Here is a 25,863-nt window from a genome sequence, read left to right as displayed (position 1 = left end):
TAATAAAACCCACAACTCTTCCCATAGCTCCATTAACTAAACCTTTTTCAACATCCAAATTTCTCCTTAAAAATACTCTACAGTTCATGCAAACATATAGATTTTTTTCTAATCCAGCTGTTTTGGAAATGTTCTTCTCTAGTGACTCCAATTTATTTTTCAGTGTGCCTGTTAATGTGACAGTAATTCTTCCATCCTCAATTTTGTCCACTGCTTCCAATTTCCTGATATCTTCCTTTTCCAATTTCAAAAGCTCCTCATTGAATATTGAGCATTCACGTAGAGTTGGCATTAAGCAGATGACACTTTTCTTTTCTGCAATGTTCTTGTATATCTTCTCTGCAACTATTTCTTCCTTTGGGAATAAATTATGTAGCAGCCGACTCTGTAATGCTTTCGTGCCAGCTTCAGTGAGTAGTCCAATTCTGATATCTTTCAGAATACTTCCATATTCTTCATCGTTTGCTTGCCTCATATTAGTAGTAAGTTCCTTGTACTCAAAGAAAGACCAAATATTTGCATTACCGATGCTTCCCAATGACTTCTTTGTGTCTTCATGTGTCACAGTATTAAACACTGGTTGTCCTTTAACTGGAGTAAGTTGCAAAAGATCCCCAAACACTATGACGTGTTTTCCTCCAAATAACACGTCATAGTCTGTCTTCAGAATTTGCTGCATTCTTAAATGCACAAAGGCAAGCATTAAGTTTGATACCATGCTCACCTCATCAATAATGAGAACTTGCATCTTCTTCAATACTCTTGAAACTTCCAAGCATGCTTCTCCAGTTAGCTTGTTGTATTGTATTTTGTTCTCATGCTCCACTGGTAACATTAGCAAACGATGTAAAGTGATTCCTTTTATGTTATATGCTGCTAACCCAGTTGGAGCAGTAAACACACAAGACAAAGTAGAATCCGTTTTTTGCTGTAGGTAGCTTCTGATGACTTTTATAAGGAAACTTTTTCCAGTTCCAGCTTGTCCGCTTACATACATCCTGATTGGATGAAATGATGTGCATGAGCACTCTTTTTTTTTCATGTAGAAATCCGTGATCAATTTTGTTTCTGATCTCTTCATAAATTTGTTGCTGCTCTTCGTTCAGTTGTCTTTCCAAATTTTGTAAGTCTATAAATTCTTCTTGAGCTTGATTCATAGCCGTTTCCACTTCATTCATGGCTATTGATGCTTCATTTTCAACGATTGGTTGTCCTAGGGGATCTTGACTGAGTGTTCCTGAACTTTGGCTGTCCTGAGAACTGTCTCTAGCTATTTCTGCTGCAATTGTAGTTTCCTGTTCAATTTCTTCATTTAACATTTGCAGATAAGTTGAGAATGTACTGCATTGTATGCTGTCTTTGCAAGCATTAAAAGAATCTTCATAGCTTTGAAATACGCCATGGTTTAAACAGCTGTAAAAGAGCCAAGTAGTAAAATTCCTTTTTGTCAGTAGTGTCGCAACTCAGCTTCCTGTGATTTATCAAACTTCCTTTTGTTTGCTTCACCGAACATCCTTCCTCACCAATGACTTTATATTTTCCATTGTTGATGTCTTCTGTGGCTTTCCGTGAATAAATGTAGTTCTGCAGCACTTCATAGAGACACATGTTCTCCAGATGATGACTTCTCTTGGGATAATATGTGTCCAACATGTTTGATTTCAAAATATCTGTACTTTCTGGGTCATTCTCGGCCAAATATTCAATTTCTCCAACAGATTTCAGTACCCGATTTCTCATTGCTGCAAGACCTAAACTTGCCCAAATTATTCTTCTTGATTTCGAGTAGAGACTTGCAGAAGATAACCTATCTGAACATTCGTAGGATCCAATTTCTCGATGCGATAACATCTTCAAACTGAAACTGTACAGCTTCTTACTGACAGTCTTCTCGTGAGAAATCTCTTCCCACATTTCCTTCAATTCTGTTTTTTCTGATTTCGTAATGTAAGACGTTACATATCGAGCAACAGCAATGGAATTGTCAGCTACATACTGTATATCCATGTTAGCATTCCACATGGATAAAATGACTGGGTTGTAGTCATTAATATTTTTTGATTCTTCTTTTCTTTTAAGGTTGTAGGTATTCTTAGGTGATTTTCTTGTGATAGTATGTCTCACAGATGACATAAAACTGTTTACTCTTCCATTTGAAAGAACAGGTCTAGGAAATCCAAATCGACATTTAGTGTAGTATTTATCTTTGCTCTTGTATTTCCGTCAACAGTATTTTCCACACCGATGACTTTGGAAACGTAAAACTTGCTCCTTTAACTTTTTCTCTTCTGTGTTTTTTGGTATAGCACATGTTGCATATTCTTCAATGTAAGATAACACTGCTTCATCAGTATCTGTTCCAAACTTTGGGGCATCCTTGATCCACAACAGCATATGAATATGAGGAGCACCTCTTGCCTGGTACTCTTTTCTCCAAAAGAAATCCACTACTTCTCCTAGAGGTGGATTTTTTTTATTGCAGATGAACGACATCATAGCCTCAAATCTATGATTGAAATATCTGCAAACATTAACCGGATTCAATGAGCACAGTTCTCCTGCTGTCTTGTATTCGATGTTTTTAATGTTTGAATTTGCCTCTCATAGAAAATCCAGTAAATCATCCCAAGCGTACTCAGCACAGCTTAGGGTAACGAACCATGTTGGTGTTCCTAAATTCCGTAACATGCATTTTAATTCACCATGGCGTCTGTACCAATATTCATTTGTCCCACGCTGACAAGCCATCAGATTGATCAGTTGTGTTTCCAAATGATCATCTCGGTGCTGCACTTTCTCCATAAAATCCTTAGCAGACACATTTTGTAAATGTACTCCACTTTTTAAAATGTGATTTACTGCATAAGACAGTGCAGACAAGTCGCTTTCAAATAAAAGATGGAACAAATAAGGAATACTTTGTCGAAATCTGGGATCTTCAGCATATAGTCTTGTAGTCCGATACTCAGAAGCTGGAATCTGTTCCGGACGTTCATCATATCGTCCTCCTTTTCCTTTAGGAAACAGCTGGGGAAAACATCGAGCTTCCAAGCTCTCCTCCCATACACTCACGGGAGTTCCTTTTGCTTTCTTCATCTGAAACAGATCAATATTGTCTCCCATAACTTCTTTTGAATGAAGAGGATGTATGCTAAAATGTTCATAAATTTCTTCTTCCTTTGACTTGTCCACTTTTTCAATTTGTCCAGTTGGTGTTTCTGTGTCTTCTTGTAAATCTTCTTCTTCTTCTTCTTCTATATAAATTGATTCATACCATTTGTTATTCCTTTTCAAATACAAATTTGCTCTTTGTACTTTCCGTACATCTACCAGCTCCTGCCAAATCTTCTTATTCTTTGTAGGTACACCATTAACCAGAATAATTAATGGTTCAGTTTCCAAAGTATCCGCATCAATAGTTTCCATATTTTTTTTCAAATCCAAGGGCAAATACACCACTCTACCTTTTAAACCTCTCAGTAAATCTGAAGGAGGTAATTTACCAGTTTTGGGCTCCATACGTACTATGGTCTGGAACGGATGAACACATTGAATGAGTATAGACTCATATGTATTTAATTCAGAAAGTTCAGCAGGAATAGCATCCAATTCTAAATTATTATGTACAGCTCTGGTCGGCATTCTATTTTCTTCTAACTTATTATAACAGTATTTACAAATACGCTGAACTTCACCCAATTCAAAACAATTTTCAAGAAATATATATGTGGCAAAATCCTTCCACTTATAATTATCTTCATTTTCACTTTTTCTTATATATAATATTTGGTCTTTCATTAGAGATTTTTTCAAATTTTGTTATGTGATCATTAAGGGCCTCATGTAGGTAGCCAAATACCGGTCGGTAACGGCCGAAATTCGGTAAAAAACCCGTTACCGACCGGTATTTAGATAGTTGAGATGTAGGAGGCCAAAAACCCATATTCGGTAAATATGAATCGGTAAATACCGATTCAAATTTTCCGACTTCAAAAATACCGCTTCAAATTTACCGAATACATATTTTCCGAATCGGTAAATATGAAGTGGTAAATATGAAGTGGTAATACGGAAAAATGAGATGTATGTAAATTCGGTAATTAAGAAATCCTCCAAAATCGGTAAATAAGAGTCGGTAATTAACACTGATAGAAAGCAGGTGGTAATTTCCAACAGTGCATTTAAGCAATCCCAAAATGCAACAGCATGGACAACATGGCCGCTCTGTATGTCATTGCAAGGCGGCTACGTCTACAGGCTGCAGGACTGAGGATATGGAGACGGGAGGAACGAATCTACAGACAGCGCATCACACTCTTCCAACTCACTGACGCAGAGATACATGAAAGGTACAGGCTACACCCCGAAACCATATTGGACCTGATAAGGGACCTGCACCCACTCCTGGACCAGCCAACAAGAAGGGCCCATGCCATACCACCACATGTGCAGGTGCTCTGTTGCCTACACCTACTTGCATCTGGCAGTTACCAGGGGGTGATAGCTGCGGTGGGCGGTGTATCCCAGAGTTGCCTGTCCCGTTTCTTCAGGAAGTTCCTGGATGCCATGATGCAGAGAATGCACCACTACATCAGCTTTCCAAACACACAGGCTGAACTGCAGAAAACTAAAACTGACTTTTATCAAATGGCACAGTTCCCCCATGTCATTGGCTGCATAGATGGCACACACATCCCAATTTGCCCACCAGCTGCCACTGAGCACATCTACAGAAACAGAAAGTCCACCCACTCCATCAATGTGCAAGTAATCTGCGATGCAGGGAACATCATCACTGATATCGTTGCCAAATTCCCTGGGAGCACCCATGACTCCTACATCTTCAAGAACAGTGGGATCTACACACGACTGCTTGCGGGAGAATTTGGAGAAGGATACCTGCTAGGTAAGTAACAGTGAAGCTACATAGTACTCAGTGCCAAACATAGTGTATTGAGACATGTGACTGATGTCTCCCTTTTACTCACCTAGGGGACAGTGCATATGCCGTGCGGTCATTCATCCTCACTCCCTACCTACACCCATCAACCCAGAGCGAGAGACGATATAATGTGGCACACAAATCTACTCGCAATGTGGTGGAGCGCACGTTTGGACTGCTGAAGAGCAGGTTTCGCTGCCTCCATAAGAGTGGAGGTGCACGCCAGTACACACCCATCCTCTGCTGCAAGATTATTGCCACTTGTGCAATGCTGCACAACCTTGCCACAAAGAGAGGCACAGAGGTCGAAATGACATATATTGAGGACAATGATGATGAAACTGCGCATGCAGAGGCCAACGCAGCAGGAGTACAAACAGCAACAGATGGAAGAGTGAGACGGGCAGAGATCACATCCAACTATTTCTGAATGAGTAAGGGGACACAGCCGGTAGTTGGATGGCATGACGTAGTTTAATCAGGCAGCACTACGCCACAACACAAAGGAAACTGTATTGAAACAACAATGAAATAATAAATCATGTGACTTAAGGGTTACTTCACCCTAATGTGTTATTGTTTTGCATGGGGCATTAATGTTTGCGGCCACGCGCAGCAGTGCGGGAAGGATTTGAGGGGGCGTCCTCAGTGGCTGGGGTACCTGTGGCACCACGGTGACGCCTGTTGCTCCGACGAGTGTCTGGGACGGGGGGGGTTATGCTGCTTCTGCTGGTCGTGTCTTCAGTGTCGCCAGCATCCAAAGCGCCAGTTGCTGCAGACTGGCTGGTGAGCAGCACTTCCAGTGCACTTGTAACCCTAACCATCCCCCTGGACACATCTGTGCTGCATTGTGCAAGGCCCTCCTGCATCGCCACAGAGCGCCTGCAGATCAGCGATGTGGCAGTTGCCAGTCGGTTCACTGCCCTCGAGGTCTGATCCTTCCTCAGATGTCCCCTGCGCCGTGTGGCCCTGTCCTCATCGAACCTTGAGCACAGCTCCATGATGGATTGGGACATGTCCCGCATGCCCGCTGCAATATCAGCAATGCCCCCTGCCATGGTGGTGATGCCCTTTTCGATGTTTCCGAAGGTGTTGTTTAGCCCACGCATCTGTCGCTGAACGGACACCATTGCCCTTGCCTGGACGCGTTGGATTTTCACCATGGTGCCCTCAAGACCTGAGAACACTCCATGGCCCTGCCCAAGGGGAGGTGGACTCTGCGGCCGAGCCCTGCGGCGCCGTCTGCCAACTGTGTGTTCTCCCTCAGACTCGGAAGGCACACTGGCATGGGTTGCATCCTGGGGTACAGTGGACGTTTCCGGGCCCCTCGACTCCTCGGATGATGAGTCGGTCACATCCAACCTAGCTGCAGGACGCCTCCTCAACCTGTGCTGTGCAGGAGGTGAAGATGGTGGTGAAACCTGCAGGACTGGGGATGCAGGCAAGAGCGGCGATGCTGGCTGGGGTGGTGTAAGTGCCTGTGGTGCCGTTCCCTGGCCGGAACTGGTGGTGGCCTTCTCTGTGCTGGGTGTGTGGTGTGCCCTCTCTCCCTTCTCATGGCCAGTTCTGTGGGCAGTAGTGCCTGTGGACAGAAAAGCGACATCAGCTAAGTGTACCTGAAGCATTGATTTGCTGACATGACAAAACATTTTCTAAACAGTATCTCAATGTCCTCTGCCTGCTTCTCGCTACTGTGTGTCACATGCCCTGTTAATCTATGCTAATCATATCATGTTTGGGCTTTCAGGGACTACATCTCCCATGATGCATTGCTAGCATGCACTAACACCTGCACTGGAGTGGGATTCTCATTGCACATTTGGGGAGTTGGGTTAGGGGTAGGGGGGGCACATTGCTGTGCAAGCATCTTACCTTGTTTGGATGTGCCTCTGGCGGAGCTGTCAGCGTCCCCAATCCCCACGATGCTTTCTGGCTCGATCGTTGTCTCCACTAGCTCCTCAAGTTCTGTCAGGGCTGGTGCTCTGTTGCGTCCACCTCCTGTCTCGCTGGCCTCTTTCTTTAAATCTGCCACCTTCCTCTTTGTGATAATGCGGATGTCATACCACCGCTTCTTCAGGACATCGATGTCCCGGGGGGTCACTCCTATGGCATTCACCTGTGCCTGGATTCCAAGCCAGATCTTTCTTTTTTCTGACTCAGGCACTTGCTGTGACAGTTTCCCAAATAATTTTTGGTGCTGCTTGACGACCTCCTCCACCAGAACTTGCAGCTCCTTCGGGCTGAATTTGAGCTTTCGCTTCCTCTCCCCTCCTTCCCTCTCTGTGTCCTGGCTGGCCATTCTTTCAGTCTCCAGGTCTGAATCTGGCAGTTGCTTTCTTCCTCTCCTCAGCACTCCCTGCCTCTGCAGAGTCTGCTAATTGTGTGCACCTGCCTGGGTGTGGCCACTCCCTGGTTGGGTGGGGTGGAGGTTGCACAGGATTGGCTGCTTGGAGTCATGTGTTTTTGAACTGCCGATTCGGTATTTACCGATTCGGTATTTACCGAATCGGAATATACCACGTCGGTATTTACCGAATCGGAATATACCACGTCGGTATTTACCGAATCGGTAAATTCCGATTCATGTTTACCGAATTTTACCGATTCGGTAACTTTTACCGAATGTTGACCTACATATAACTTACCGATTCTTAAATACCGATTCGGTAAAATTCGGTATTTAAGAGTCGGTAAAAAAAAATTACCTACATATGGCCCTAAATGTCTTACTTACAAATGGTTGTACATTCTCTTCCACTTCTTCCTCATTTACTGTGTCCTTTTCTGCACTGTTTTGTTCAGGACCAAAGTAACAAAACTGAATTTCATCAACAACCTTCTCTACATCTGATACTGACCCACGGAACAGAGCCCTATTCAATTCATCTAACTTTATTGCTGGACTTTTAGCAAAATACAACCGTCTCACAAACTTTCTCATTTCAGTATGATGAACAGCCAGCATTCTAAAATGATGGAAAACACTAATACACACTTTTCTAGATAGACAAGCCAGAGAATGACCCTGCAAACCAGTATTCTCTCTCACTCTGCATGGATCTAGACTTTGAAGCACCTTAATCTTCTGTTTTACACTTTTTTTTACTATATTCTCTTAGAAACTCACGAAATTTATCAATAGATTCCTGACGCACAGTGCAAATACTACTACAATTCCAAGTGTACACTGGGGCTTTAGGACGTCTCCCCATAGCCTCATCCGCCATCACTTGTACCTCATCTCTTGGAACCATTATCTCCTTCTCCATTATGCAACCATTTTTCACTTCGTAAGCACGACCTCTGGTGTCAACTGCATGCAGCAAACTATTACTTTGAAAATAGCTCTCTTCATTAAAAAAAGGTTCACTACTTGAACTATGCATCCATTTTCCTAAAAACACTTTACAAAAGTTTGTTCTGTTCACTACTCTTTTCCTTTTGCTTTGTGATTTCAGTACATTAACCATTTTATCTAATGTACGCATCCTATTCAAAATTAAAATGAATAGTTTCCTTTTTAATTCTAATGCCTTTGCTGCAATGGCTTCAATTTCTTTTTTTCTCTTATAAAACTTAGCCTTTTGCTTATATTTCTTCACATCCTTTATCAAATTGGACATAACTCTTCTCTGAAACATTTTTCTACGTATCTCTTTAAACGCTGTTTTTCTGTTTAAGTTAATCTTTTTAGTTGCAGAAGGTATATTTGCATTAACTAAATGCTCAATTTTTTCCTCTCCTTTTCTATTGAAAACATTCTTTCCAGTACAGACATTTTGTACATTTTTCCTTTTTTTGAATATGTTCTTTAAAAAATTTTTTGTCTGCTTACCAGAAGATTTTTTCTTTTTCCCAACATGAGCATCTCCAACTAACTTAGGTCCTCCAGTTGTCTTCAAATATAGGTTTTTTTTGTGGTCTTTCTTTACTCTGGATTTTGTAGGCATCTTAAATTTTGTTCACTGCTCTTCAGCAATACCTGAAAAAAACTAAAAAAAAATCCTTTATTTTATTTAAATATATTACTACATTTTTTATGTTCTTTAGAAATCTTAAAATACTATAAACCCCTTTCCTATAAATGAAAATCACAATAACACATTAGTCACAAAACGAAATTTCTTTTTTTTGGCAAGTGATAAGTACTTTTACAGTCTGACACATTATGAATCCACTTTTCAGATTATTAAAAAAGCACATGTCCAAACAACATTTTCAGACCAGCAAAATGTGTAACCTGGGTGACTGACTACACTCCAGCAAGGGCAACCAGCCTTAGTGAAGCTGAATGTATTTGCATTACTGACTGCAGCCTCAAACCCCACTCGGTTGTGAATACTGTGCATGATTCCACAGGGTAAGCAGCTGGGTGTGTGCTAAGAGTCTGCTTCTGCACCAAAAAATGGCTCCCCCTTTCCATCTAATGCAACTGTGAAATCACCAGAGCAATACGCAATAAATCTCTGCCTGTAATTCCTATATGCACACAGTCATGTTTTCACATTAGTCACAAAACGAAATTTCTTTGCCATTTTGAAAGCACACTTACTACTCTTTTTTTTGGCAAGTGATAAACACTTTTACAGTCTGTCACATTTTGAATCCACTTTTCAGATTCTTGAAAAAGCACATGTCCAAACTGCTTTTTCAGACCAGCACCATGTGTAACCTGGGTGACTGCCTACACTCCAGCAAGGGCAACCAGCCTTAGTGATGCTGAATGTATTTGCATTACTGACTGAAACCTCAAACCCCACTCGCTTGTGAATACTGTGCATGATTCCACAGGGTAAGCAGCTGGGTGTGTGCTAAGAGTCTGCTTCTGCACCAAAAAATGGCTCCCCCTTTCCATCTAATGCAACTGTGAAATCACCAGAGCAATACGCAATAAATCTCTGCCTGTAATTCCTATATGCACACAGAGTCATGTTTTCACATTAGTCACAAAACGAAATTTCTTTGCCATTTTGAAAGCACACTTACTACTCTTTTTTTTTGGCAAGTGATAAACACTTTTACAGTCTGTCACATTTTGAATCCACTTTTCAGATTCTTAAAAAAGCACATGTCCAAACTGCTTTTTCAGACCAGCACCATGTGTAACCTGGGTGACTGCCTACACTCCAGCAAGGGCAACCAGCCTTAGTGATGCTGAATGTATTTGCATTACTGACTGAAACCTCAAACCCCACTCGCTTGTGAATACTGTGCATGATTCCACAGGGTAAGCAGCTGGGTGTGTGCTAAGAGTCTGCTTCTGCACCAAAAAATGGCTCCCCCTTTCCATCTAATGCAACTGTGAAATCACCAGAGCAATACGCAATAAATCTCTGCCTGTAATTCCTATATGCACACAGAGTCATGTTTTCACATTAGTCACAAAACGAAATTTCTTTGCCAATTTGAAAGCGCACTTACTACTCTTTTTTTTGGCAAGTGATAAACGCTTTTACAGTCTGTCACATTTTGAATCCACTTTTCAGATTCTTAAAAAAGCACATGTCCAAACTGCTTTTTCAGACCAGCACCATGTGTAACCTGGGTGACTGCCTACACTCCAGCAAGGGCAACCAGCCTTAGTGATGCTGAATGTATTTGCATTACTGACTGAAACCTCAAACCCCACTCGCTTGTGAATACTGTGCATGATTCCACAGGGTAAGCAGCTGGGTGTGTGCTAAGAGTCTGCTTCTGCACCAAAAAATGGCTCCCCCTTTCCATCTAATGCAACTGTGAAATCACCAGAGCAATACGCAATAAATCTCTGCCTGTAATTCCTATATGCACACAGAGTCATGTTTTCACATTAGTCACAAAACGAAATTTCTTTGCATTTTGAAAGCACACTTACTACTCTTTTTTTTGGCAAGTGATAAACACTTTTACAGACTGACACATTATGAATCCACTTTTCAGATTCTTAAAAAAGCACATGTCCAAACTGCTTTTTCAGACCAGCACCATGTGTAACCTGGATGACTGCCTACACTCCAGCAAGGGCAACCAGCCTTACTGATGCTGTATGTATTTGCATTACTGAGTCCAACCTCAAACCCTTAAAGTATTCTTTATTTTTACCAGTACACCTTAATTTATCGTGAAAACATAGTCCATATTATTTTACATGTTCCTCACATTTAAATTTCTCCCAAAACAGAAAATAATAAACACAACTTCAACAAAAGGAATTCCATTTCTATTATTCATTTCTTAATTTACCATATACATCCCCTCTCAAACTCTAAACTCACCTTTAAAATTAGTTAGCTGTGAAAGAAATGTGGCACTCAAACAGCAGATTATCAGAGCCAGGATCTCTGTTCTTTACACCTCTCTCCTCTCAGCAGAACCAGATAATGGCAAACTTTCCCTCTCTTTTTCCACACATATACATGTTAATTTCAAATCTCAGTGCTTCCCCCTTTTTTTCAAATGTAATCACACATTTCTATTGGTTGAAAACCAACCCTTTTCCAAAAGTACCCTTCCCCCAACTTGACTTCTGCCTAGTACCCTTCCCCCAACTTGACTTCTGCCTGCTACCATAGCAACAGCTCATGGAACACTGCTGTGTGGAGTTAGGTCAGAAGTTCACCAAACAATGTTTCAATTCCACAGAGCAAGAGTGCTTGACTTTTCAAACCTAACAGCAAATCCATAGTACTGTTCTTTTGTAACACATTTTTCTGTACCAATACAAAACATGCTTCTATTAATTTACACTTACAGCCTAGTTTTTATTCTAGAATGGTATGAAACAGCCAATCAGTTCTTTTTTTTTTTATGAAAAAAATATGTATGCCTCCATTTCCAAACTGTCTTTCATTTCTTTTTACCATTCTACTGAATTACACCTCCTGAGTGCATCCAGTTCTCCTTTGAAGATGTTCACAGTGTGGATTGTAGGGCACAGCTATGTCTTCTGGAGTGAAAAGTATGCAGAGAAAACAGATATGGTGAGAGACCTTGCTTTGCCAAATGTAGACATTAAATGGATTGGTCAGAGAGGGTTAAAGTGGCACCAATTGATGCCATTGGTGAAATCCTTCATGCAAATCCAACACCCTGACCTAGTGCACTGTGGTGGCAATGACCTAGGCACTTTGACTGGGGTAGGTCTGGAAATGCTTATGAAGGACACCTTTGCACAACTGTTTTCACTTTTCCCTAAAACTGCCTTTGTGTTTTCTAACATATGCCAAAGGCAAAAATGGAACTGGTCCAATCATTTCTGTCCGCAGATTGACAAAGCAAGAAAGCACGTCAACAAATCTGTTTCTGCTTTCCTCCGTGACTATGGTATGGGTTCCATTTACCACAACAACTTGCGTTACGACATGCAAGACATTTATAGAGGAGATGGTGTGCACTTCAATGATGAAGGGAACAGAGTATTCCTCTTGAACCTTAGACTCTGCATCGGTACTTACTTGTAGGTACCACTAAAAAATCACTTCATAAACACAACGGCTCTTTTTAGAGCCCCCTAATATCTAAACTTTTAAATCTGCATTTCATTTCTTTTATTTTATTTTTTTTCTACCGGACGCGTACGTTGAGCTTACCGTACGCGTACCCCGCGATTTTTTTAAAAATCAATAAATGTTTTCTTTGTACTTTTCTGTCCTTCTTTGACCCCCTTACAAATGTTAGGGGGTCTGTAACTCTCCTCCTTGCCCCCTTTTCAAGATATCACTCTTTTTTTTCTGAGTGAAACACACGAAATGGCGGCCGCCGCTTCCTGGTTTCGACCGATTCGAATGTTTACTAAGATCTAAGAACCAATCAGAATCGCGCTCGCGCACGCCACCGTACGCGTACGGTAAGCGCACCGTAAGCGCACCGTAAGCTGGCTCAGATATATATATTGATTTAAAGGCTATTTTCTCAGAATCTACTGAACAGATTTACACCAAACCTACAAAAGGCACTTCCTTGACCTGAGGACTACCTCTCTCCCAAATTTCAAGTAATTCTGTTCAGCCGTTCGGGCTGTAGCTGTGTCTAAAGGTCCTATGGAAAAATGCATGGGAAAAACGCGTTTTGGGACCCCCCTTTTATCTCAGCCCCCGCTTGACGAATCCCCCCGAGACTTTTAGGGTAGGAGCGGAGCGTAGCGCCCCACCTATTTTGAAATATTCGCGAGGATTCGTCGACCGGCGCCAAAGTTATTCAAAATAGAATGTTGCGGATTTCCTATGGAAACAGGGTCCTAACTATAACTACCTACTGGCGACCGCCAGTAGGTAATATATATATATATATATACATCGCTCCAATGTCCACCTGGGCGCTCGCAGCACTCTTGTGACGGGTGCAGAAAAATGGAGGTGGGTCCATTTAAAACATCAAGCTCAAGTCTTCGTAAGAAAACACTGCACTCACGGGGTAAGTTGCACTCTTTAATTCAGCGAGGACGCGTTTCGGCGTTCTGCCTTCTTCTGCTCGCTTTCGTCAAACATTAAACAGCGTATGCATGATTGTTCTTTAAACTGTTAGATAGAATCCCATTGGGCGCAGCAGGTGAGTGGAGAGCAGGGATAGGTCCATCCTCCACCTATCATATTCCCCCTCCGTTGTTCATTCGGGAGACCTCTTGTAAATTGCTCCGGGAGTGAAAATGTCAGTAAACAAACAGTCTGGATGACAAATCCCGTTGTTACAGATTGTACCACGACATGGGCACTCCCAAAGCAGCCAATTTACCTCTCCATTCACTGCCGCTAAATCAGTTAGAAGAGCCTCATGCTGCTGCCAAGGTGATGATCTTAAGTCCAGCATGTCGTGGTACAATCTGTAACAACGGGATTTGTCATCCAGACTGTTTGTTTACTGACATTTTCACTCCCGGAGCAATTTACAAGAGGTCTCCCGAATGAACAACGGAGGGGGAACATGATAGGTGGAGGATGGACCTATCCCTGCTCTCCACTCACCTGCTGCGCCCAATGGGATTCTATCTAACAGTTTAAAGAACAATCATGCATACGCTGTTTAATGTTTGACGAAAGCGAGCAGAAGAAGGCAGAACGCCGAAACGCGTCCTCGCTGAATTAAAGAGTGCAACTTACCCCGTGAGTGCAGTGTTTTCTTACGAAGACTTGAGCTTGATGTTTTAAATGGACCCACTTCCATTTTTCTGCACCCGTCACAAGAGTGCTGCGAGCGCCCAGGTGGACATTGGAGCGAAGTATTGAAAGGCGCCTTGCACCGCCACGCAGGCTATTGTGGTGTCAGCGTTGACTTTGTCGCCAACCATACAGGTTCGTGAGGTATCGGATATCTACCGACCTCTGCGCTGTGCATCACGGAACCATGTGGCTGACGAGGGGTACTTAAGATCATCACCTTGGCAGCAGCATGAGGCTCTTCTAACTGATTTAGCGGCAGTGAATGGAGAGGTAAATTGGCTGCTTTGGGAGTGCCCATGTCGTGGTACAATCTGTAACAACGGGATTTGTCATCCAGACTGTTTGTTTACTGACATTTTCACTCCCGGAGCAATTTACAAGAGGTCTCCCGAAGGAACAACGGAGGGGGAATATGATAGGTGGAGGATGGACCTATCCCTGCTCTCCACTCACCTGCTGCGCCCAATGGGATTCTATCTAACAGTTTAAAGAACAATCATGCATACGCTGTTTAATGTTTGACGAAAGCGAGCAGAAGAAGGCAGAACGCCGAAACGCGTCCTCGCTGAATTAAAGAGTGCAACTTACCCCGTGAGTGCAGTGTTTTCTTACGAAGACTTGAGCTTGATATATATATACATATATATATTATCTACTGGCGGTCGCCAGTAGATAGTTATAGTTAGGACCGTGTTTCCATAGGAAATCTCAAAATTCTATTTTGAATAACTTTGGCGCCGGTTGACAAATCCTTGCGAAATTTTCAAAACTAATGGGGCGCTCCGTTCAGCTCCTACCCTGAAAGTCTCGGGGTGATTCGTCAAGCGGGGGCCGAGAAAAAAGGGGGGTCCCAAAACACGTTTTCCCCATGCATTTTTCCATAGGACCTTTAGACGCAGCTACAGCCCGAACGGCTGAACAGAATTACTTGAAATTTGGCAGAGAGGTAGCCATAAGGTCAAGGAAGTGCCTTTTGCAGGTCTGGTGTAAATCTGTTCAGTATTTCCTGAGAAAATAGCATTTAAAAACATATCAATATCTATACGCGTGCAGGGTGCGCGTACCGTGCGCGCACCGTGCGAGCACCCCAACGTGCGCAAGCGTAATTCTGATTGGTGGTTACATGTTAGTCAACGTTCGAATCGGTCGAAATCAGGAAGTGTCGGCCGCCATCGGAGAGGCGTTTAGATGTTTGGATGATAAGAATCATCCAGTCACGGGTGCATCTCCACGCTATTTGGGCCCAGTCCTTCCGAAAGGTGGGATCCTCTAGGAAGATACGAGGGGCATTCGTGACTATCAGGCCTCATGGCGCGGTGTTGTTCCTCAGATATTCAGTGAGAATAACCCCGTGGAGTACCGTCACCTTCCTGCCTACCTCGCTCTCTAATCTTGTTATTTCTTTTTACCAACAGATCTGTTGTAAGAAGCGCCCCCCTCCCGCTTCCTGCATAGCGCCTTCACTCAGCCATAGTGTAATTATCCTTTTCCCTTTCCCCCCCCTGCTATTTCGCGCATTGTTTCTTTTATTGAGCCTGTGCCCACCACTTACCTTTAGCGCTTGGAGGCTATATTCAGCCCCACCCCTTCAGCGCATACTGGGCCTCTCACTTTACACACCTCATGTTGAGGTTTCTCAACCATTGCCAGTATAATCACTTGGCGCTATTCGTGTGACTTTCACCTGTAGTCCTTTGTAGTACCGCGTTACCAACCACTTGGCACCCCTAGTTCACAGAGCGCTTTGCGTACTACTAGCATTCCTAATGGTCTTGCCTCCGCTCTTTCACATAGCAGCATGATACACCTCATATGTATGTGTGTCACCCACGGTATGTTCATTGAAGACAGGTTTGATTATTCACAGCACCTTAAATCTATTTGTATGTTGCCTGCCATCCAGGGCACCAATGTTGATTTCTTATGTGTATTGTGTGCTGTCTTGTTTTCTCCCACAGGTTTGCGCCGCAGTGTCCGCTATTTTGTTGACACCGTGTTCCACACACCTTAGCGAGTGTGTATGTAACTTATATTTTTAATTTTTTTCACCACGTGGCACTTCACCTTTTGCCACTCACTTCACACTGGTCCTGACGAAAGCTCCCTACTACTTTTATTCGTGAGCTGAAACATGTAGACCCACCACATAGCCAACTAACAGATAATTATTTCTCCATTTAGTTGCATCACATATCTTTTTAATCAATACCCTGAGCCGCCAATAATAAATCTTCCAATGGCAAGGATTCTCAGCGGTATTTTTTAATTATCACCACATCACATTTTTGCACTACACCAGCTCCGCTGTAGTCAGGCGTCGCAGCACAACCGGGAGGCATTCGGCCACCCGGTTGGGGCCCCAATGATGAAGCATGACACCAACCAGGTTGGTGTGTGAGGGGTCTTTTAACCCACTTGGTGGGTTCCCAAACATTGCTTCATTTTGACCGTACCACACTACATTGGGTGTGTCCACCTTTGACAAAGCTTATCTAAATCCAGGGGATACGGACACAACCCCCCTAGTTTTCCCTAGCGCTCCCTTTGTTCTTTACAGTAATTCCTAACTATAACGTGTGTGAAACCTATGGTTTTTTCAGTGAATTTGTACGGTTTTTTAAATGCTAACTTACTTTGCGCCATTCGTGGCGCACCGCGCGCCCACTTTACGCAGTTAGTGCCATGCACGCACGGTGGTCACGCGGTGCGCTGCACGCACCGCGTGCCCACATTATGCGAGATGGGCCATGTACGCACGATGCGCTTCGCGCAGCGTGCGCACATGGGGGACATATTATGCGCATCGTTGTGAAATGTTTTGTTTATTAATTTCAATTATTTCATAAGCCATGCACAAATGGTGCCCTTCGGGCACCATTTGCACATGGGGTGGGGAGAGTGTGGATACTTTTTTTTTTTTTTTTTTTTTTTTTTACCGTACGCATACGGTAAGCGTAATCGGCGATTTTTCGAAAAAAAAAAAAAAAATTTTGGGCCTTGTGGGTTGTTTGGGGGCCCGTATATCATTGCTGGGTGATTATTATTTCAATATACTGCCCCTTTACCCATTTTTGGGCTTCATTTATGCTGCCCTACTCAGAGTGCGAGAGAGAAAATGGCGGCCGCCGCTTCCTGGTTTCGGCCGATTCGAATGTTTACTAAGATCTAAGAGCCAATCAGAATCACGCTCGCGCACGTCACCGTACGCGTACGGTAAGCGCACCGTAAGCGCACCGTAAGCTGGCTCAGATATATATATTGATTTAAAGGCTATTTTCTCAGAATCTACTGAACAGATTTACACCAAACCTACAAAAGGCACTTCCTTGACCTGAGGACTACCTCTCTGCCAAATTTCAAGTAATTCTGTTCAGCCGTTCGGGCTGTAGCTGTGTCTAAAGGTCCTATGGAAAAATGCATGGGAAAAACGCGTTTTGGGACCCCCCTTTTATCTCAGCCCCCGCTTGAAGAAACCCCCCGAGACTTTCAGGGTAGGAGCGGAGCGTAGCGCCCCACCTATTTTGAAAAATTCGCGAGGATTCGTCGACCGGCGCAAAAGTTATTCAAAATAGAATGTTGCGGATTTCCTATGGAAACGTGGTCCTAACTATAACTACCTACTGGCGACCGCCAGTAGGTAATATATATATGTATATGTATATATATATATGCATATTGAAAAAACCACAGGTTTCAGGGACGTTATAGTCAGTTGGACATTTCACTCGTACAAAACCAGAGAAATTCGGCTGTTATAGTTCTAACTATAACTCGCGCCCCCTCAATGCACTGCTGATGACGTCACATATTACATCATTCATGACATGGTCAGTGACATCACTGATGACATCTCAAATGACATCACTGATTACATCATCCAAGTTTAAATATTTTTTATATATATGCCAAGGTGTATTGCAGAATGAGTGGGTGTATAAGTGTCTGGTTGGATGATTTAGTAGGTGCGTGACTGACTGTATAAGTGAGTGATTAAATGTGTCTTACTGAATGCATGGGTTAGTGACTGATACAGTTATTCACACAGTTTAGTTTGTCAGTTGGTGTGTAAGCGGTTGCATGGCTTGGTGAGTAGCTAAATGAGGATGTATATGGGTTATTGATTGGTTATCTGAGTATCTGTATGGGTGCTGAATGTCTGGGTGGGGGGTGCGACTCTGTGAATAGATGTGCGAGTGGATGATTCACTGGGTGTATGGGTTCAAGAGTGCATCTGTGAAGGGTTGTATCGGTGGGTGAGTGTCTGTATGGTGTGTTGGTGAGCGAAGGGCTACCTCAGTGATACATGTGTGAGTAACTGCATATGTGAAAGGCAGTATATGTAAGTGTTGGAGTGTATAAATGACTATATGTGAGAGTGAGTGATTGTGAGAGTGGCTGCATGGATCAGTGTGTGCTTATATTACTTATCGTATAAGAGTGTAAGTATGTGTTAGTATATGTTTGAATAAGTGAAGTGGTGTGTGTATAACTGTATAGGTGTGTAAATGGGAGTGTGACTGATTCTTTTCATGACTGACTAGGTGTGTGAGTAACTCTATGGATGAGTGGTGGTGTGTGAGTGTCTGTATAGATATCTGAGTGCATATGATAATGCCGTATTGATGGTTGACTGCATGTATGAGTGACTGTATGGGTGAAAGAGTGGATGTGTGTGTAGACCTAGGAATTAGTGAGTGGGTATGTACTAACTGGTATTGGTATGTCTATGGTTTCGAAAATGGTAGTCTGTATTTTAGAGTGGGTGTAGCAAAGGTTATATTAGGGTATGAGGCGGTGCATCAGATTATCATGTGGATGATGTCATCAGGGATGTCATTTGAGATGTCATGAGTGATGTCACTGACCATGTCATGAATGAAGTAATATGTGACATCATCAGCAGTGCATTAAGGGGGCACGAGTTATAGTTGGCTGAACTAACTATAACGGCCGAATTTCTCTGGTTTTGTACGAGTAAAATGTCCAACTAACTATAACGTCCCTGAAACCTTTGTTTTTTTCAGTGAATTTCTAAGGTTTTTTTAAATGCTAATTTCTAACTATAACGTCCCTGAAACCTATGTTTTTTTCAGTGAATTCAAAGGTTTTTTAAATGCTAAACTCCCTGAGCACTCTTCCAATCACCATGTCCTTATCCAATCAGTCCGCCAAAACCCAAGCATTCATAAATTCACCATGCACTCTCCTTGCACTACTCTAATCATCCAGTCTTCACCACTGTGCAAACGCAAACGCACCCGTGGCGCATTTTAAATTGAGGGATTAAGTTCCCTTGATCCTGAGGGTCCCTGGGGGCCAACTAGCCCACCAGGTACCTCCAATAAGTGCCACATGGCTGCGTTGCAGAGAGGTGGTCCGAGGCCACGCCCCTTTTTACACCTCTCTGCAACGCAGCTCTGTGGCGCATACTGGAGGTACCTGGTGGGCTAGTTGGCCCCCAGGGACCCTCAGGATTCAAGGGGACTTAATCCCCCAACTTAAAACGCGCCACGGGTGCGTTTGCACAGTGATGAAGGCAGGGGGTGGGGCCTGATGTGACAAGTGTGCAAACACGCCCCATGGCTGCCAACACTTCCTGGTTTGGAGTGTTGGCAGCCAATTAGGATGAACCCCGTGGTCGGAAGGGTTCGCAAACCCACCGCTGCCCTAGATATCGATATTTTTTATTTTTCTAATTTCTCAGTTACCACTGAATGGATTTACACCATTTAACAAAAACTCTTAACTCTTTCTGAACCAAGGGCTACCTTTTTGCCAAATTTGGTGTAATTCCGTTCAGCAGTTCGGGCTCTAGCTTTGTCTAAAGTTTCCTATGGAAAATTACATCGGAAAACGCTTTTTGAGACCCCCCCCTTTTTTCTCGGCCCCCGCTTGACGAATCACCCCGAAACTTTCAAGACCGGAGTTGACTGGAGCGGGCCACTAGTTTTGAAAATTTCGCAAACATTCGTCGACCGGCGCCAAAGTTAATGGGTAAACAAAAGACGCTTTTCCTATGGAAACTAGGTCCTAACTATAACTACATACCGGTGACCACCCATAGGTAATATATCTTGAAAGCATTCATGTTAGATATTACAACAATTTGACATTGATCAGCTGTAAAGATGGCCCAGGTTGTCGTCAGTGAACGGGCGGTAGTACTCTAATCAGACAGAGGCTTGTGGTAAAGATTTGTTGTTGGGCGGGAACTGGTAGACTTGACCTCTGGAGGATATCAAACTTTTAGGAGTGTCCATGGGACTACGTGACTCGGAAAGAGGGGTCCAATAAGACAGGATGAGTCTATGAGAGTGTATTATCTAACGGAGAACATGTTGCAGAGAATTTTGGGTGAAATGTCAGGTGATGGTGACTGCAGTATGAGGGATCTGTGTAAAGGTCAACATACTGGTATGGTGAACAGATTTTGTTATATTAATATTGCCCCACGTCACCCTTGCAAATCAAAATAACTGGACTAGTCTTGGTAAACATGGCTAATCTTGGTAAACATGAATAGAGCATGTATAATTGAGTGTGGTGCCCAGAGTAAGGAAATATTCCTAACATATGTAAGAAATTCTAATATTTCTTAAACTTTCCTATATGCGGCCAGACGGCTACTAGTCCAAGCTTTAATTTTATCGTGGCTTGACTATGCCAATGCCCTCTAGCTAGGAGTCCCGCAGGTTTTAACAAAAAGATTGCAAACCGTGCAGAACTGTGCAGCTCACCTCCTACTGAATATTCCTAGACACCTCTCAGCGAAACCCACCCTTGCCACTCTGCACTGGCTACCAATCCAAGAAAGAATTCAATTTAAGTCACTGTGTATAGCACATAAAGCATTCACTGACAAGGGCTCAGTATTGATTCATTCTATGATTCAACCCTACCGACCAAGCAGGGCACTCCGATCTGACAAAAAAAAACTAATCTTAGTCCCGAAGATTAGGAGAGCACGAACTGGAGGCCGTTTGTTTTCATACTACGCGGCCAAGCTCTGGAATCATCTGCCTGACCACATACGGCTCAAACCCAATTATCTGATCTTTAGAAAATATCTTAAAACTTTTCTTTTTCCTTGATCTGCTTATAGCTTAAGGGCGCCACGGATAGCGCTGGGATGCCCTTGGGTACCCATGCGCTTTACAAATGCCTTTTTCATTTAATTTTCATTTCATTTCATTCATATATCTAACACTTCATACCAGACAGTGTAAGATCATACGATACCTATAATCCACACAGATATCAGTGTTTCGGGAATTCTGAGATTGGCTTTTGTGATGAGGTGTCCATTTCATCATCGTCTTTTTCATCAAGGAATTTCGGCAAATCTCTGTGATTCGTAAGGTATGTCTCTTCACTGGATTTATTTACATGCTTTGCATAGCTTTTATTTATTATGCTAAGATCAGCTCAGAAACTCGATGACATGAACTGCTCCTGAGATACTATCTCTCTTGATCTATGCCCGTTTGCAATTGCATGACGTTTGCACCGCATTACATATTTATGAAAAGTGTACCCTTTGAGTTCATTTATTTTTGCAACACCCAACACAGGTTTCAGCAGCAACAATTCAAGTGAATTTGTTGTGGGTAGATCAAGTCCAACTTCATGTGCTATTTCCCACAGTGTGAAATATTGCAAGTTGTCGTTTCTACATGATCATCGTCGCGGCTGGATAGTACCTGCACATTGGTTGAACCGAGACACATTTCTTGCAGGCACAATCCTTGGAAATTGTTTTCTTGTGTCTTGCAGTCATTTGGTCACAATACCTGATTTTATAAATGACTTTGCTGGATGCAGATGAGCATTACGTATGAGAAAGAGGGAGAACATGTTAAATCTTAGTCAAGTGAAGGCCAAGGTGTCAAGTGACAGAATAGTATGAGAGGTCCAAAACTACTGCATGGACAGTCTTCGAAATGTCACAACTGAAATTGTTTTCCAAATTTGTTTCAGAGGCTGTTTGAGACCTCACTGTGCAATGTGCTAAGACAGAGATCTGCATGTGAATTGTAGAGCCTAAGGGGCTGATTATGACTTAGGCGGTTTTACCACCAGTCAGCAGTGGCGGCTCTCCAGAAAACGCCGCCAAGCTGGCCGTATCTCGACCATCGTATCATGAGTTTCCCACGGGGCTGGTAGTGTGTGGGCAGCAGAGTCACGGCAGCAGTACACTTTGACTCTGGTCATGAGCCGGAAGCCATTGCCGGCCGTGCTACAGTCCCTCCAGACTGTCGGGCACTGCTTCCCTGCATTACGTTGTGCAAGAGAAACCGTGTGTGCACTCAACCTGAAGGCATTGGGATGGGGGGCAAAACATGAGCACCCGTTACATTCCACAAGGGCACATTCACCTCGAGACAGTTTTTTGCCTCATGACATGCCCTTCCGCCGACTTTCGCATGGCGGTGTCCACGTCAGGAAAAGGTCAGCGGAAAGGCAGGTCATGATTAACCCGGTGGAAAGCTTGGAGGGAACCCCACCATTGGCCTCCTCTGGCTCTCCCACCGTTGCCACAGGAGCAGAAGTATTGGCGGTGGTCTTGTGGCGGTGTGACCACACAGATCGTAATCGTCAAGACTGCCAAAAACGCGACAGCGGGACACATCCCGCCGTCATTGTAATCAGGCCCTAAGTTCGGTAGGCACAACTGAGTCCTGTCATCCACCTGGAGTAAAAAAAGAAATTGGACTGACCGTTGGCAGTTATATACGACTATGTCCTAAGTTAATTTGTTTTGAAAAGAAGTGGTATGAAAAATACAGTAACTTCATTTCACACACAAAATAAAATTGCTGTTTCTTATTACCAGACAAAAGGCAAAAAAGCGTCTTTCAAAGCAGGTCAGAAACATCAATCAATGTTGCATCGCAGAGATGTTATTTATTGTGTCAGTAAATGGGAGCTCATCCGTCTCCACTGGTCTGTTATATACTCATTTAAAATAAGCAACGTTCTGGAATAATATATACAATTTAGTAAATTATTGCATACGAGGTTGTCTTCTCAGTAATTACAATTAGTAAATTCTGTTTACAAATAATGTTTACTTATAAGCTTTTAAAATTTTTCACTTTTCAACAGAAATGCATCTACGGCGATCTATGGCTGCCAGAGTCCAGTTCATGAAACCTTTTTCCAGCAGTTGGCATCTCTTCATAATTCTGGTGCTCCAAATCCCCACGACAGTGCATTCACTTTATCAGGAAAAGCTAAACAGAAACTTCTGAAGCATGGGGTTAATCTACTCTGATTTTCTATTTTTACTTTTTCTGTATTTTTTACAGTAAGACCTTTTTGTTGAATGGTAGGATTGCTGGGGTGATGTGATGGCAAGGGAGGAGGAAGTGATGGTCTTGAAGGCAAAAGTGAGATTAGATAGTATTTAGTTAAGAAGAACGTTTTTAAATGATATGTTTTTATTTACAAACTTCCACATTGTGTGTACCCCCGTGGGCGCAAAGCATCTTTGGTTTTAGTGGTCTATTATATATCAGATAATTGAATTTCATTAAAAAGAGCACTGATTAAAGCCAGGTTATTCTCTGTAAACAAAAGTATAAGAGTAGTTCCATGACAACAATTTCCTGTTCTTGAGGTACCCGGGAGCTAACTAGCAAATGACATCCCATGTTCGCTGAATGCATTTTATTGATCCACATTAACAGTTCCTATGCTAATTTCACATGCCTGCGACAATCAGCTTGGCATCGTAGCTTAGTTAGACCCAGATGGACAAACCACGGGCACATGCATCCTTTTTAGCACACCCGAAGACCAAGGTTGACAGAATTGAAATCCACTATTGCTACCACAAACACCAAGAGTGTTCTTCAACCTTTTTGCTTTAGCAGTTCAACTTTATTATCCTAAGCACTGCATGCAGGAAAACACCAACAATGGGGCCTTTCTCTGTTTTTCTTCTGTTCTTAACAGAATCTAAAATGTTCTGGTTTTCTGCTTCCTTTCCCCCCAAATGTTGACCCTTTCATGCAGTACCTGAGGCGTGTGGAAGTGCAGGTAATACCATAGCGCACGCTCTACTGTAGGCACTGTCTTTCTATACTGCTTGTTTAACATCTTCCCCAGACATCCAGTCATTTACTATATGAGTCTGTGGTTGTGGGACCACGCGAATAGTAAAAGAAAAAAGACAGATCTATTTATGGGAACCTGCATTACTTACAAAAAATTCCATAAGAATTATCAAATTAATAAGGCCTAGTGCAAAATGGCCAATTAATAATGCAGTGCCTGACGCAGACTGTGCCATTTTTCACTCGAATTTCTGGTGCGTTGCTTTATGTAAATGTTCATATTTTCCGAGTCCCCAAAATCAGCATTATGTGATACCATTCACAATAATACATTTTCTGTCGAAGATTACAATAGAAGGTACAATAAATCTCTCTTGTCTCCATATGTTGTTTTTTCTAAATAAATCCTCAAAACAAGTAACGTTTCTCTCTATTTCCTCAGAATAGTGTTATACATCATTATTTGAAGTAGTAATTAGCTGTGTCAATTTTTTTCATAAACTTAAATCTTATGTTTTAATTGTAGTTTTTATTTAAGAAATTAAAATACCGTGTGCAATGGAATCATCGCTATTATACTTCATATTTTGATGAAAAAATATTATTTTGGCATTATACAAAAATGCACACTAGACAGGTTTTACAGTGAAAAAGCATGCATATCTTGTACAGCAGAGCAATTTATTTATTCATTTGTAATTTCAAATATTCATGTACACAGAATAGCGTTTTTATGAAAATACTTATTCGCCAGATATTCTTGCTATTGTTATTAATTGTTCTTGTGAGTTTAGAATAAACATGTATATGCCAGTGTGGCAACCTTAAACCATAAAATGTGTTTTGTTTATGCAACTGTAGGTCGAAATGTGAACTTCTTTAATTATATTTTTGCATATAATCTACTATAAAATGCATTGGCATTTTTTTCATAGAAATTATATCATGCAGCATTTCGAACAGGATAAATAAGTTCATGCTTTCTTCAGAAAAGGGCATCTTTCTGGAAAGAAATGAATCTGTTTTTCGAGTTAAAATAAATTCTGAATACACGTCAATAAGCGTGCAACTGTTAATTTCTACAGTTTTCAGTACTCCATCGAATGTGTTTAGGTACTATCCTTAATTGCGAGTTTATGAAAAATATGCCAAACATTAATTAAATGACCACGATTATGAAGAAACAGAACATTGCTTTTTGTCTTTTTTTCTCAGTTATGATTAAGGCTAGTAATGCTATCCTAAACTTCCAGTAGGGAAAGGTCACAGAGTTCGAATATGTGCTCACTAGTTTAACTCTTTTGATGAGTAACATGCTCTTTTTGACGAACGGTAATGTGTAATACTTTAACACGTAATTTACATGGCTGCCTAATTTTATTTACAATATATGGTTTGTTAATGAGAAATTAATTTTCATTATAGTCACAAATAGTTTTACTGGCTTCTTTGCGAATAAACTCTGAGTTAACGGTAAGCAATTGCGTCACTGTATTGCGCAGCATAGGTTTGTCTGTCATGATGTTGATACTGCTTTTATGCTGCATCAGGGTATGCTTTTCCTATGTATTACTTGCGGTCAGGTACTGTTTACTCACGGATTCAAGGTTACTGTGCACAATTCTTTAAGCAGCCTCTCTTATATTTTGCCATACCTGATACGATATCTTGTAGGTTTGCAAATGGTTGTCTCATTAGAGTATCAGTAAATAGACCATGGCAAAAATAT

At 42.2% G+C, this 25,863-nt stretch overlaps 1 protein-coding gene across 3 annotated transcripts in view; it reads left to right on the top strand.

The window, feature by feature from the left end:
- HPS4 (HPS4 biogenesis of lysosomal organelles complex 3 subunit 2) overlaps positions 1-25,318 on the top strand; it is a 431,024-nt gene extending 405,706 nt beyond the window's left edge. For all 3 annotated transcript variants that reach the window (XM_085635656.1, XM_085635655.1, XM_085635658.1), the window contains exon 14: positions 23,182-25,318. In XM_085635656.1, coding sequence (XP_085491782.1) covers positions 23,182-23,350 — 169 coding nt within the window. In that variant the 3' untranslated portion in view covers positions 23,351-25,318. The remainder of the gene's footprint in view (positions 1-23,181) is intronic.
- Positions 25,319-25,863: the final 545 nt, after the last annotated feature.

The sequence above is a fragment of the Triturus cristatus genome, chromosome 11, assembly GCF_964204655.1.
Source record: "Triturus cristatus chromosome 11, aTriCri1.1, whole genome shotgun sequence".
NCBI classification, from domain to species: Eukaryota; Metazoa; Chordata; class Amphibia; order Caudata; family Salamandridae; genus Triturus; species Triturus cristatus.
The sequence above is the reverse complement of the archived record's forward strand: the minus strand, read 5'-3'. Positions and strand labels throughout refer to the sequence as shown.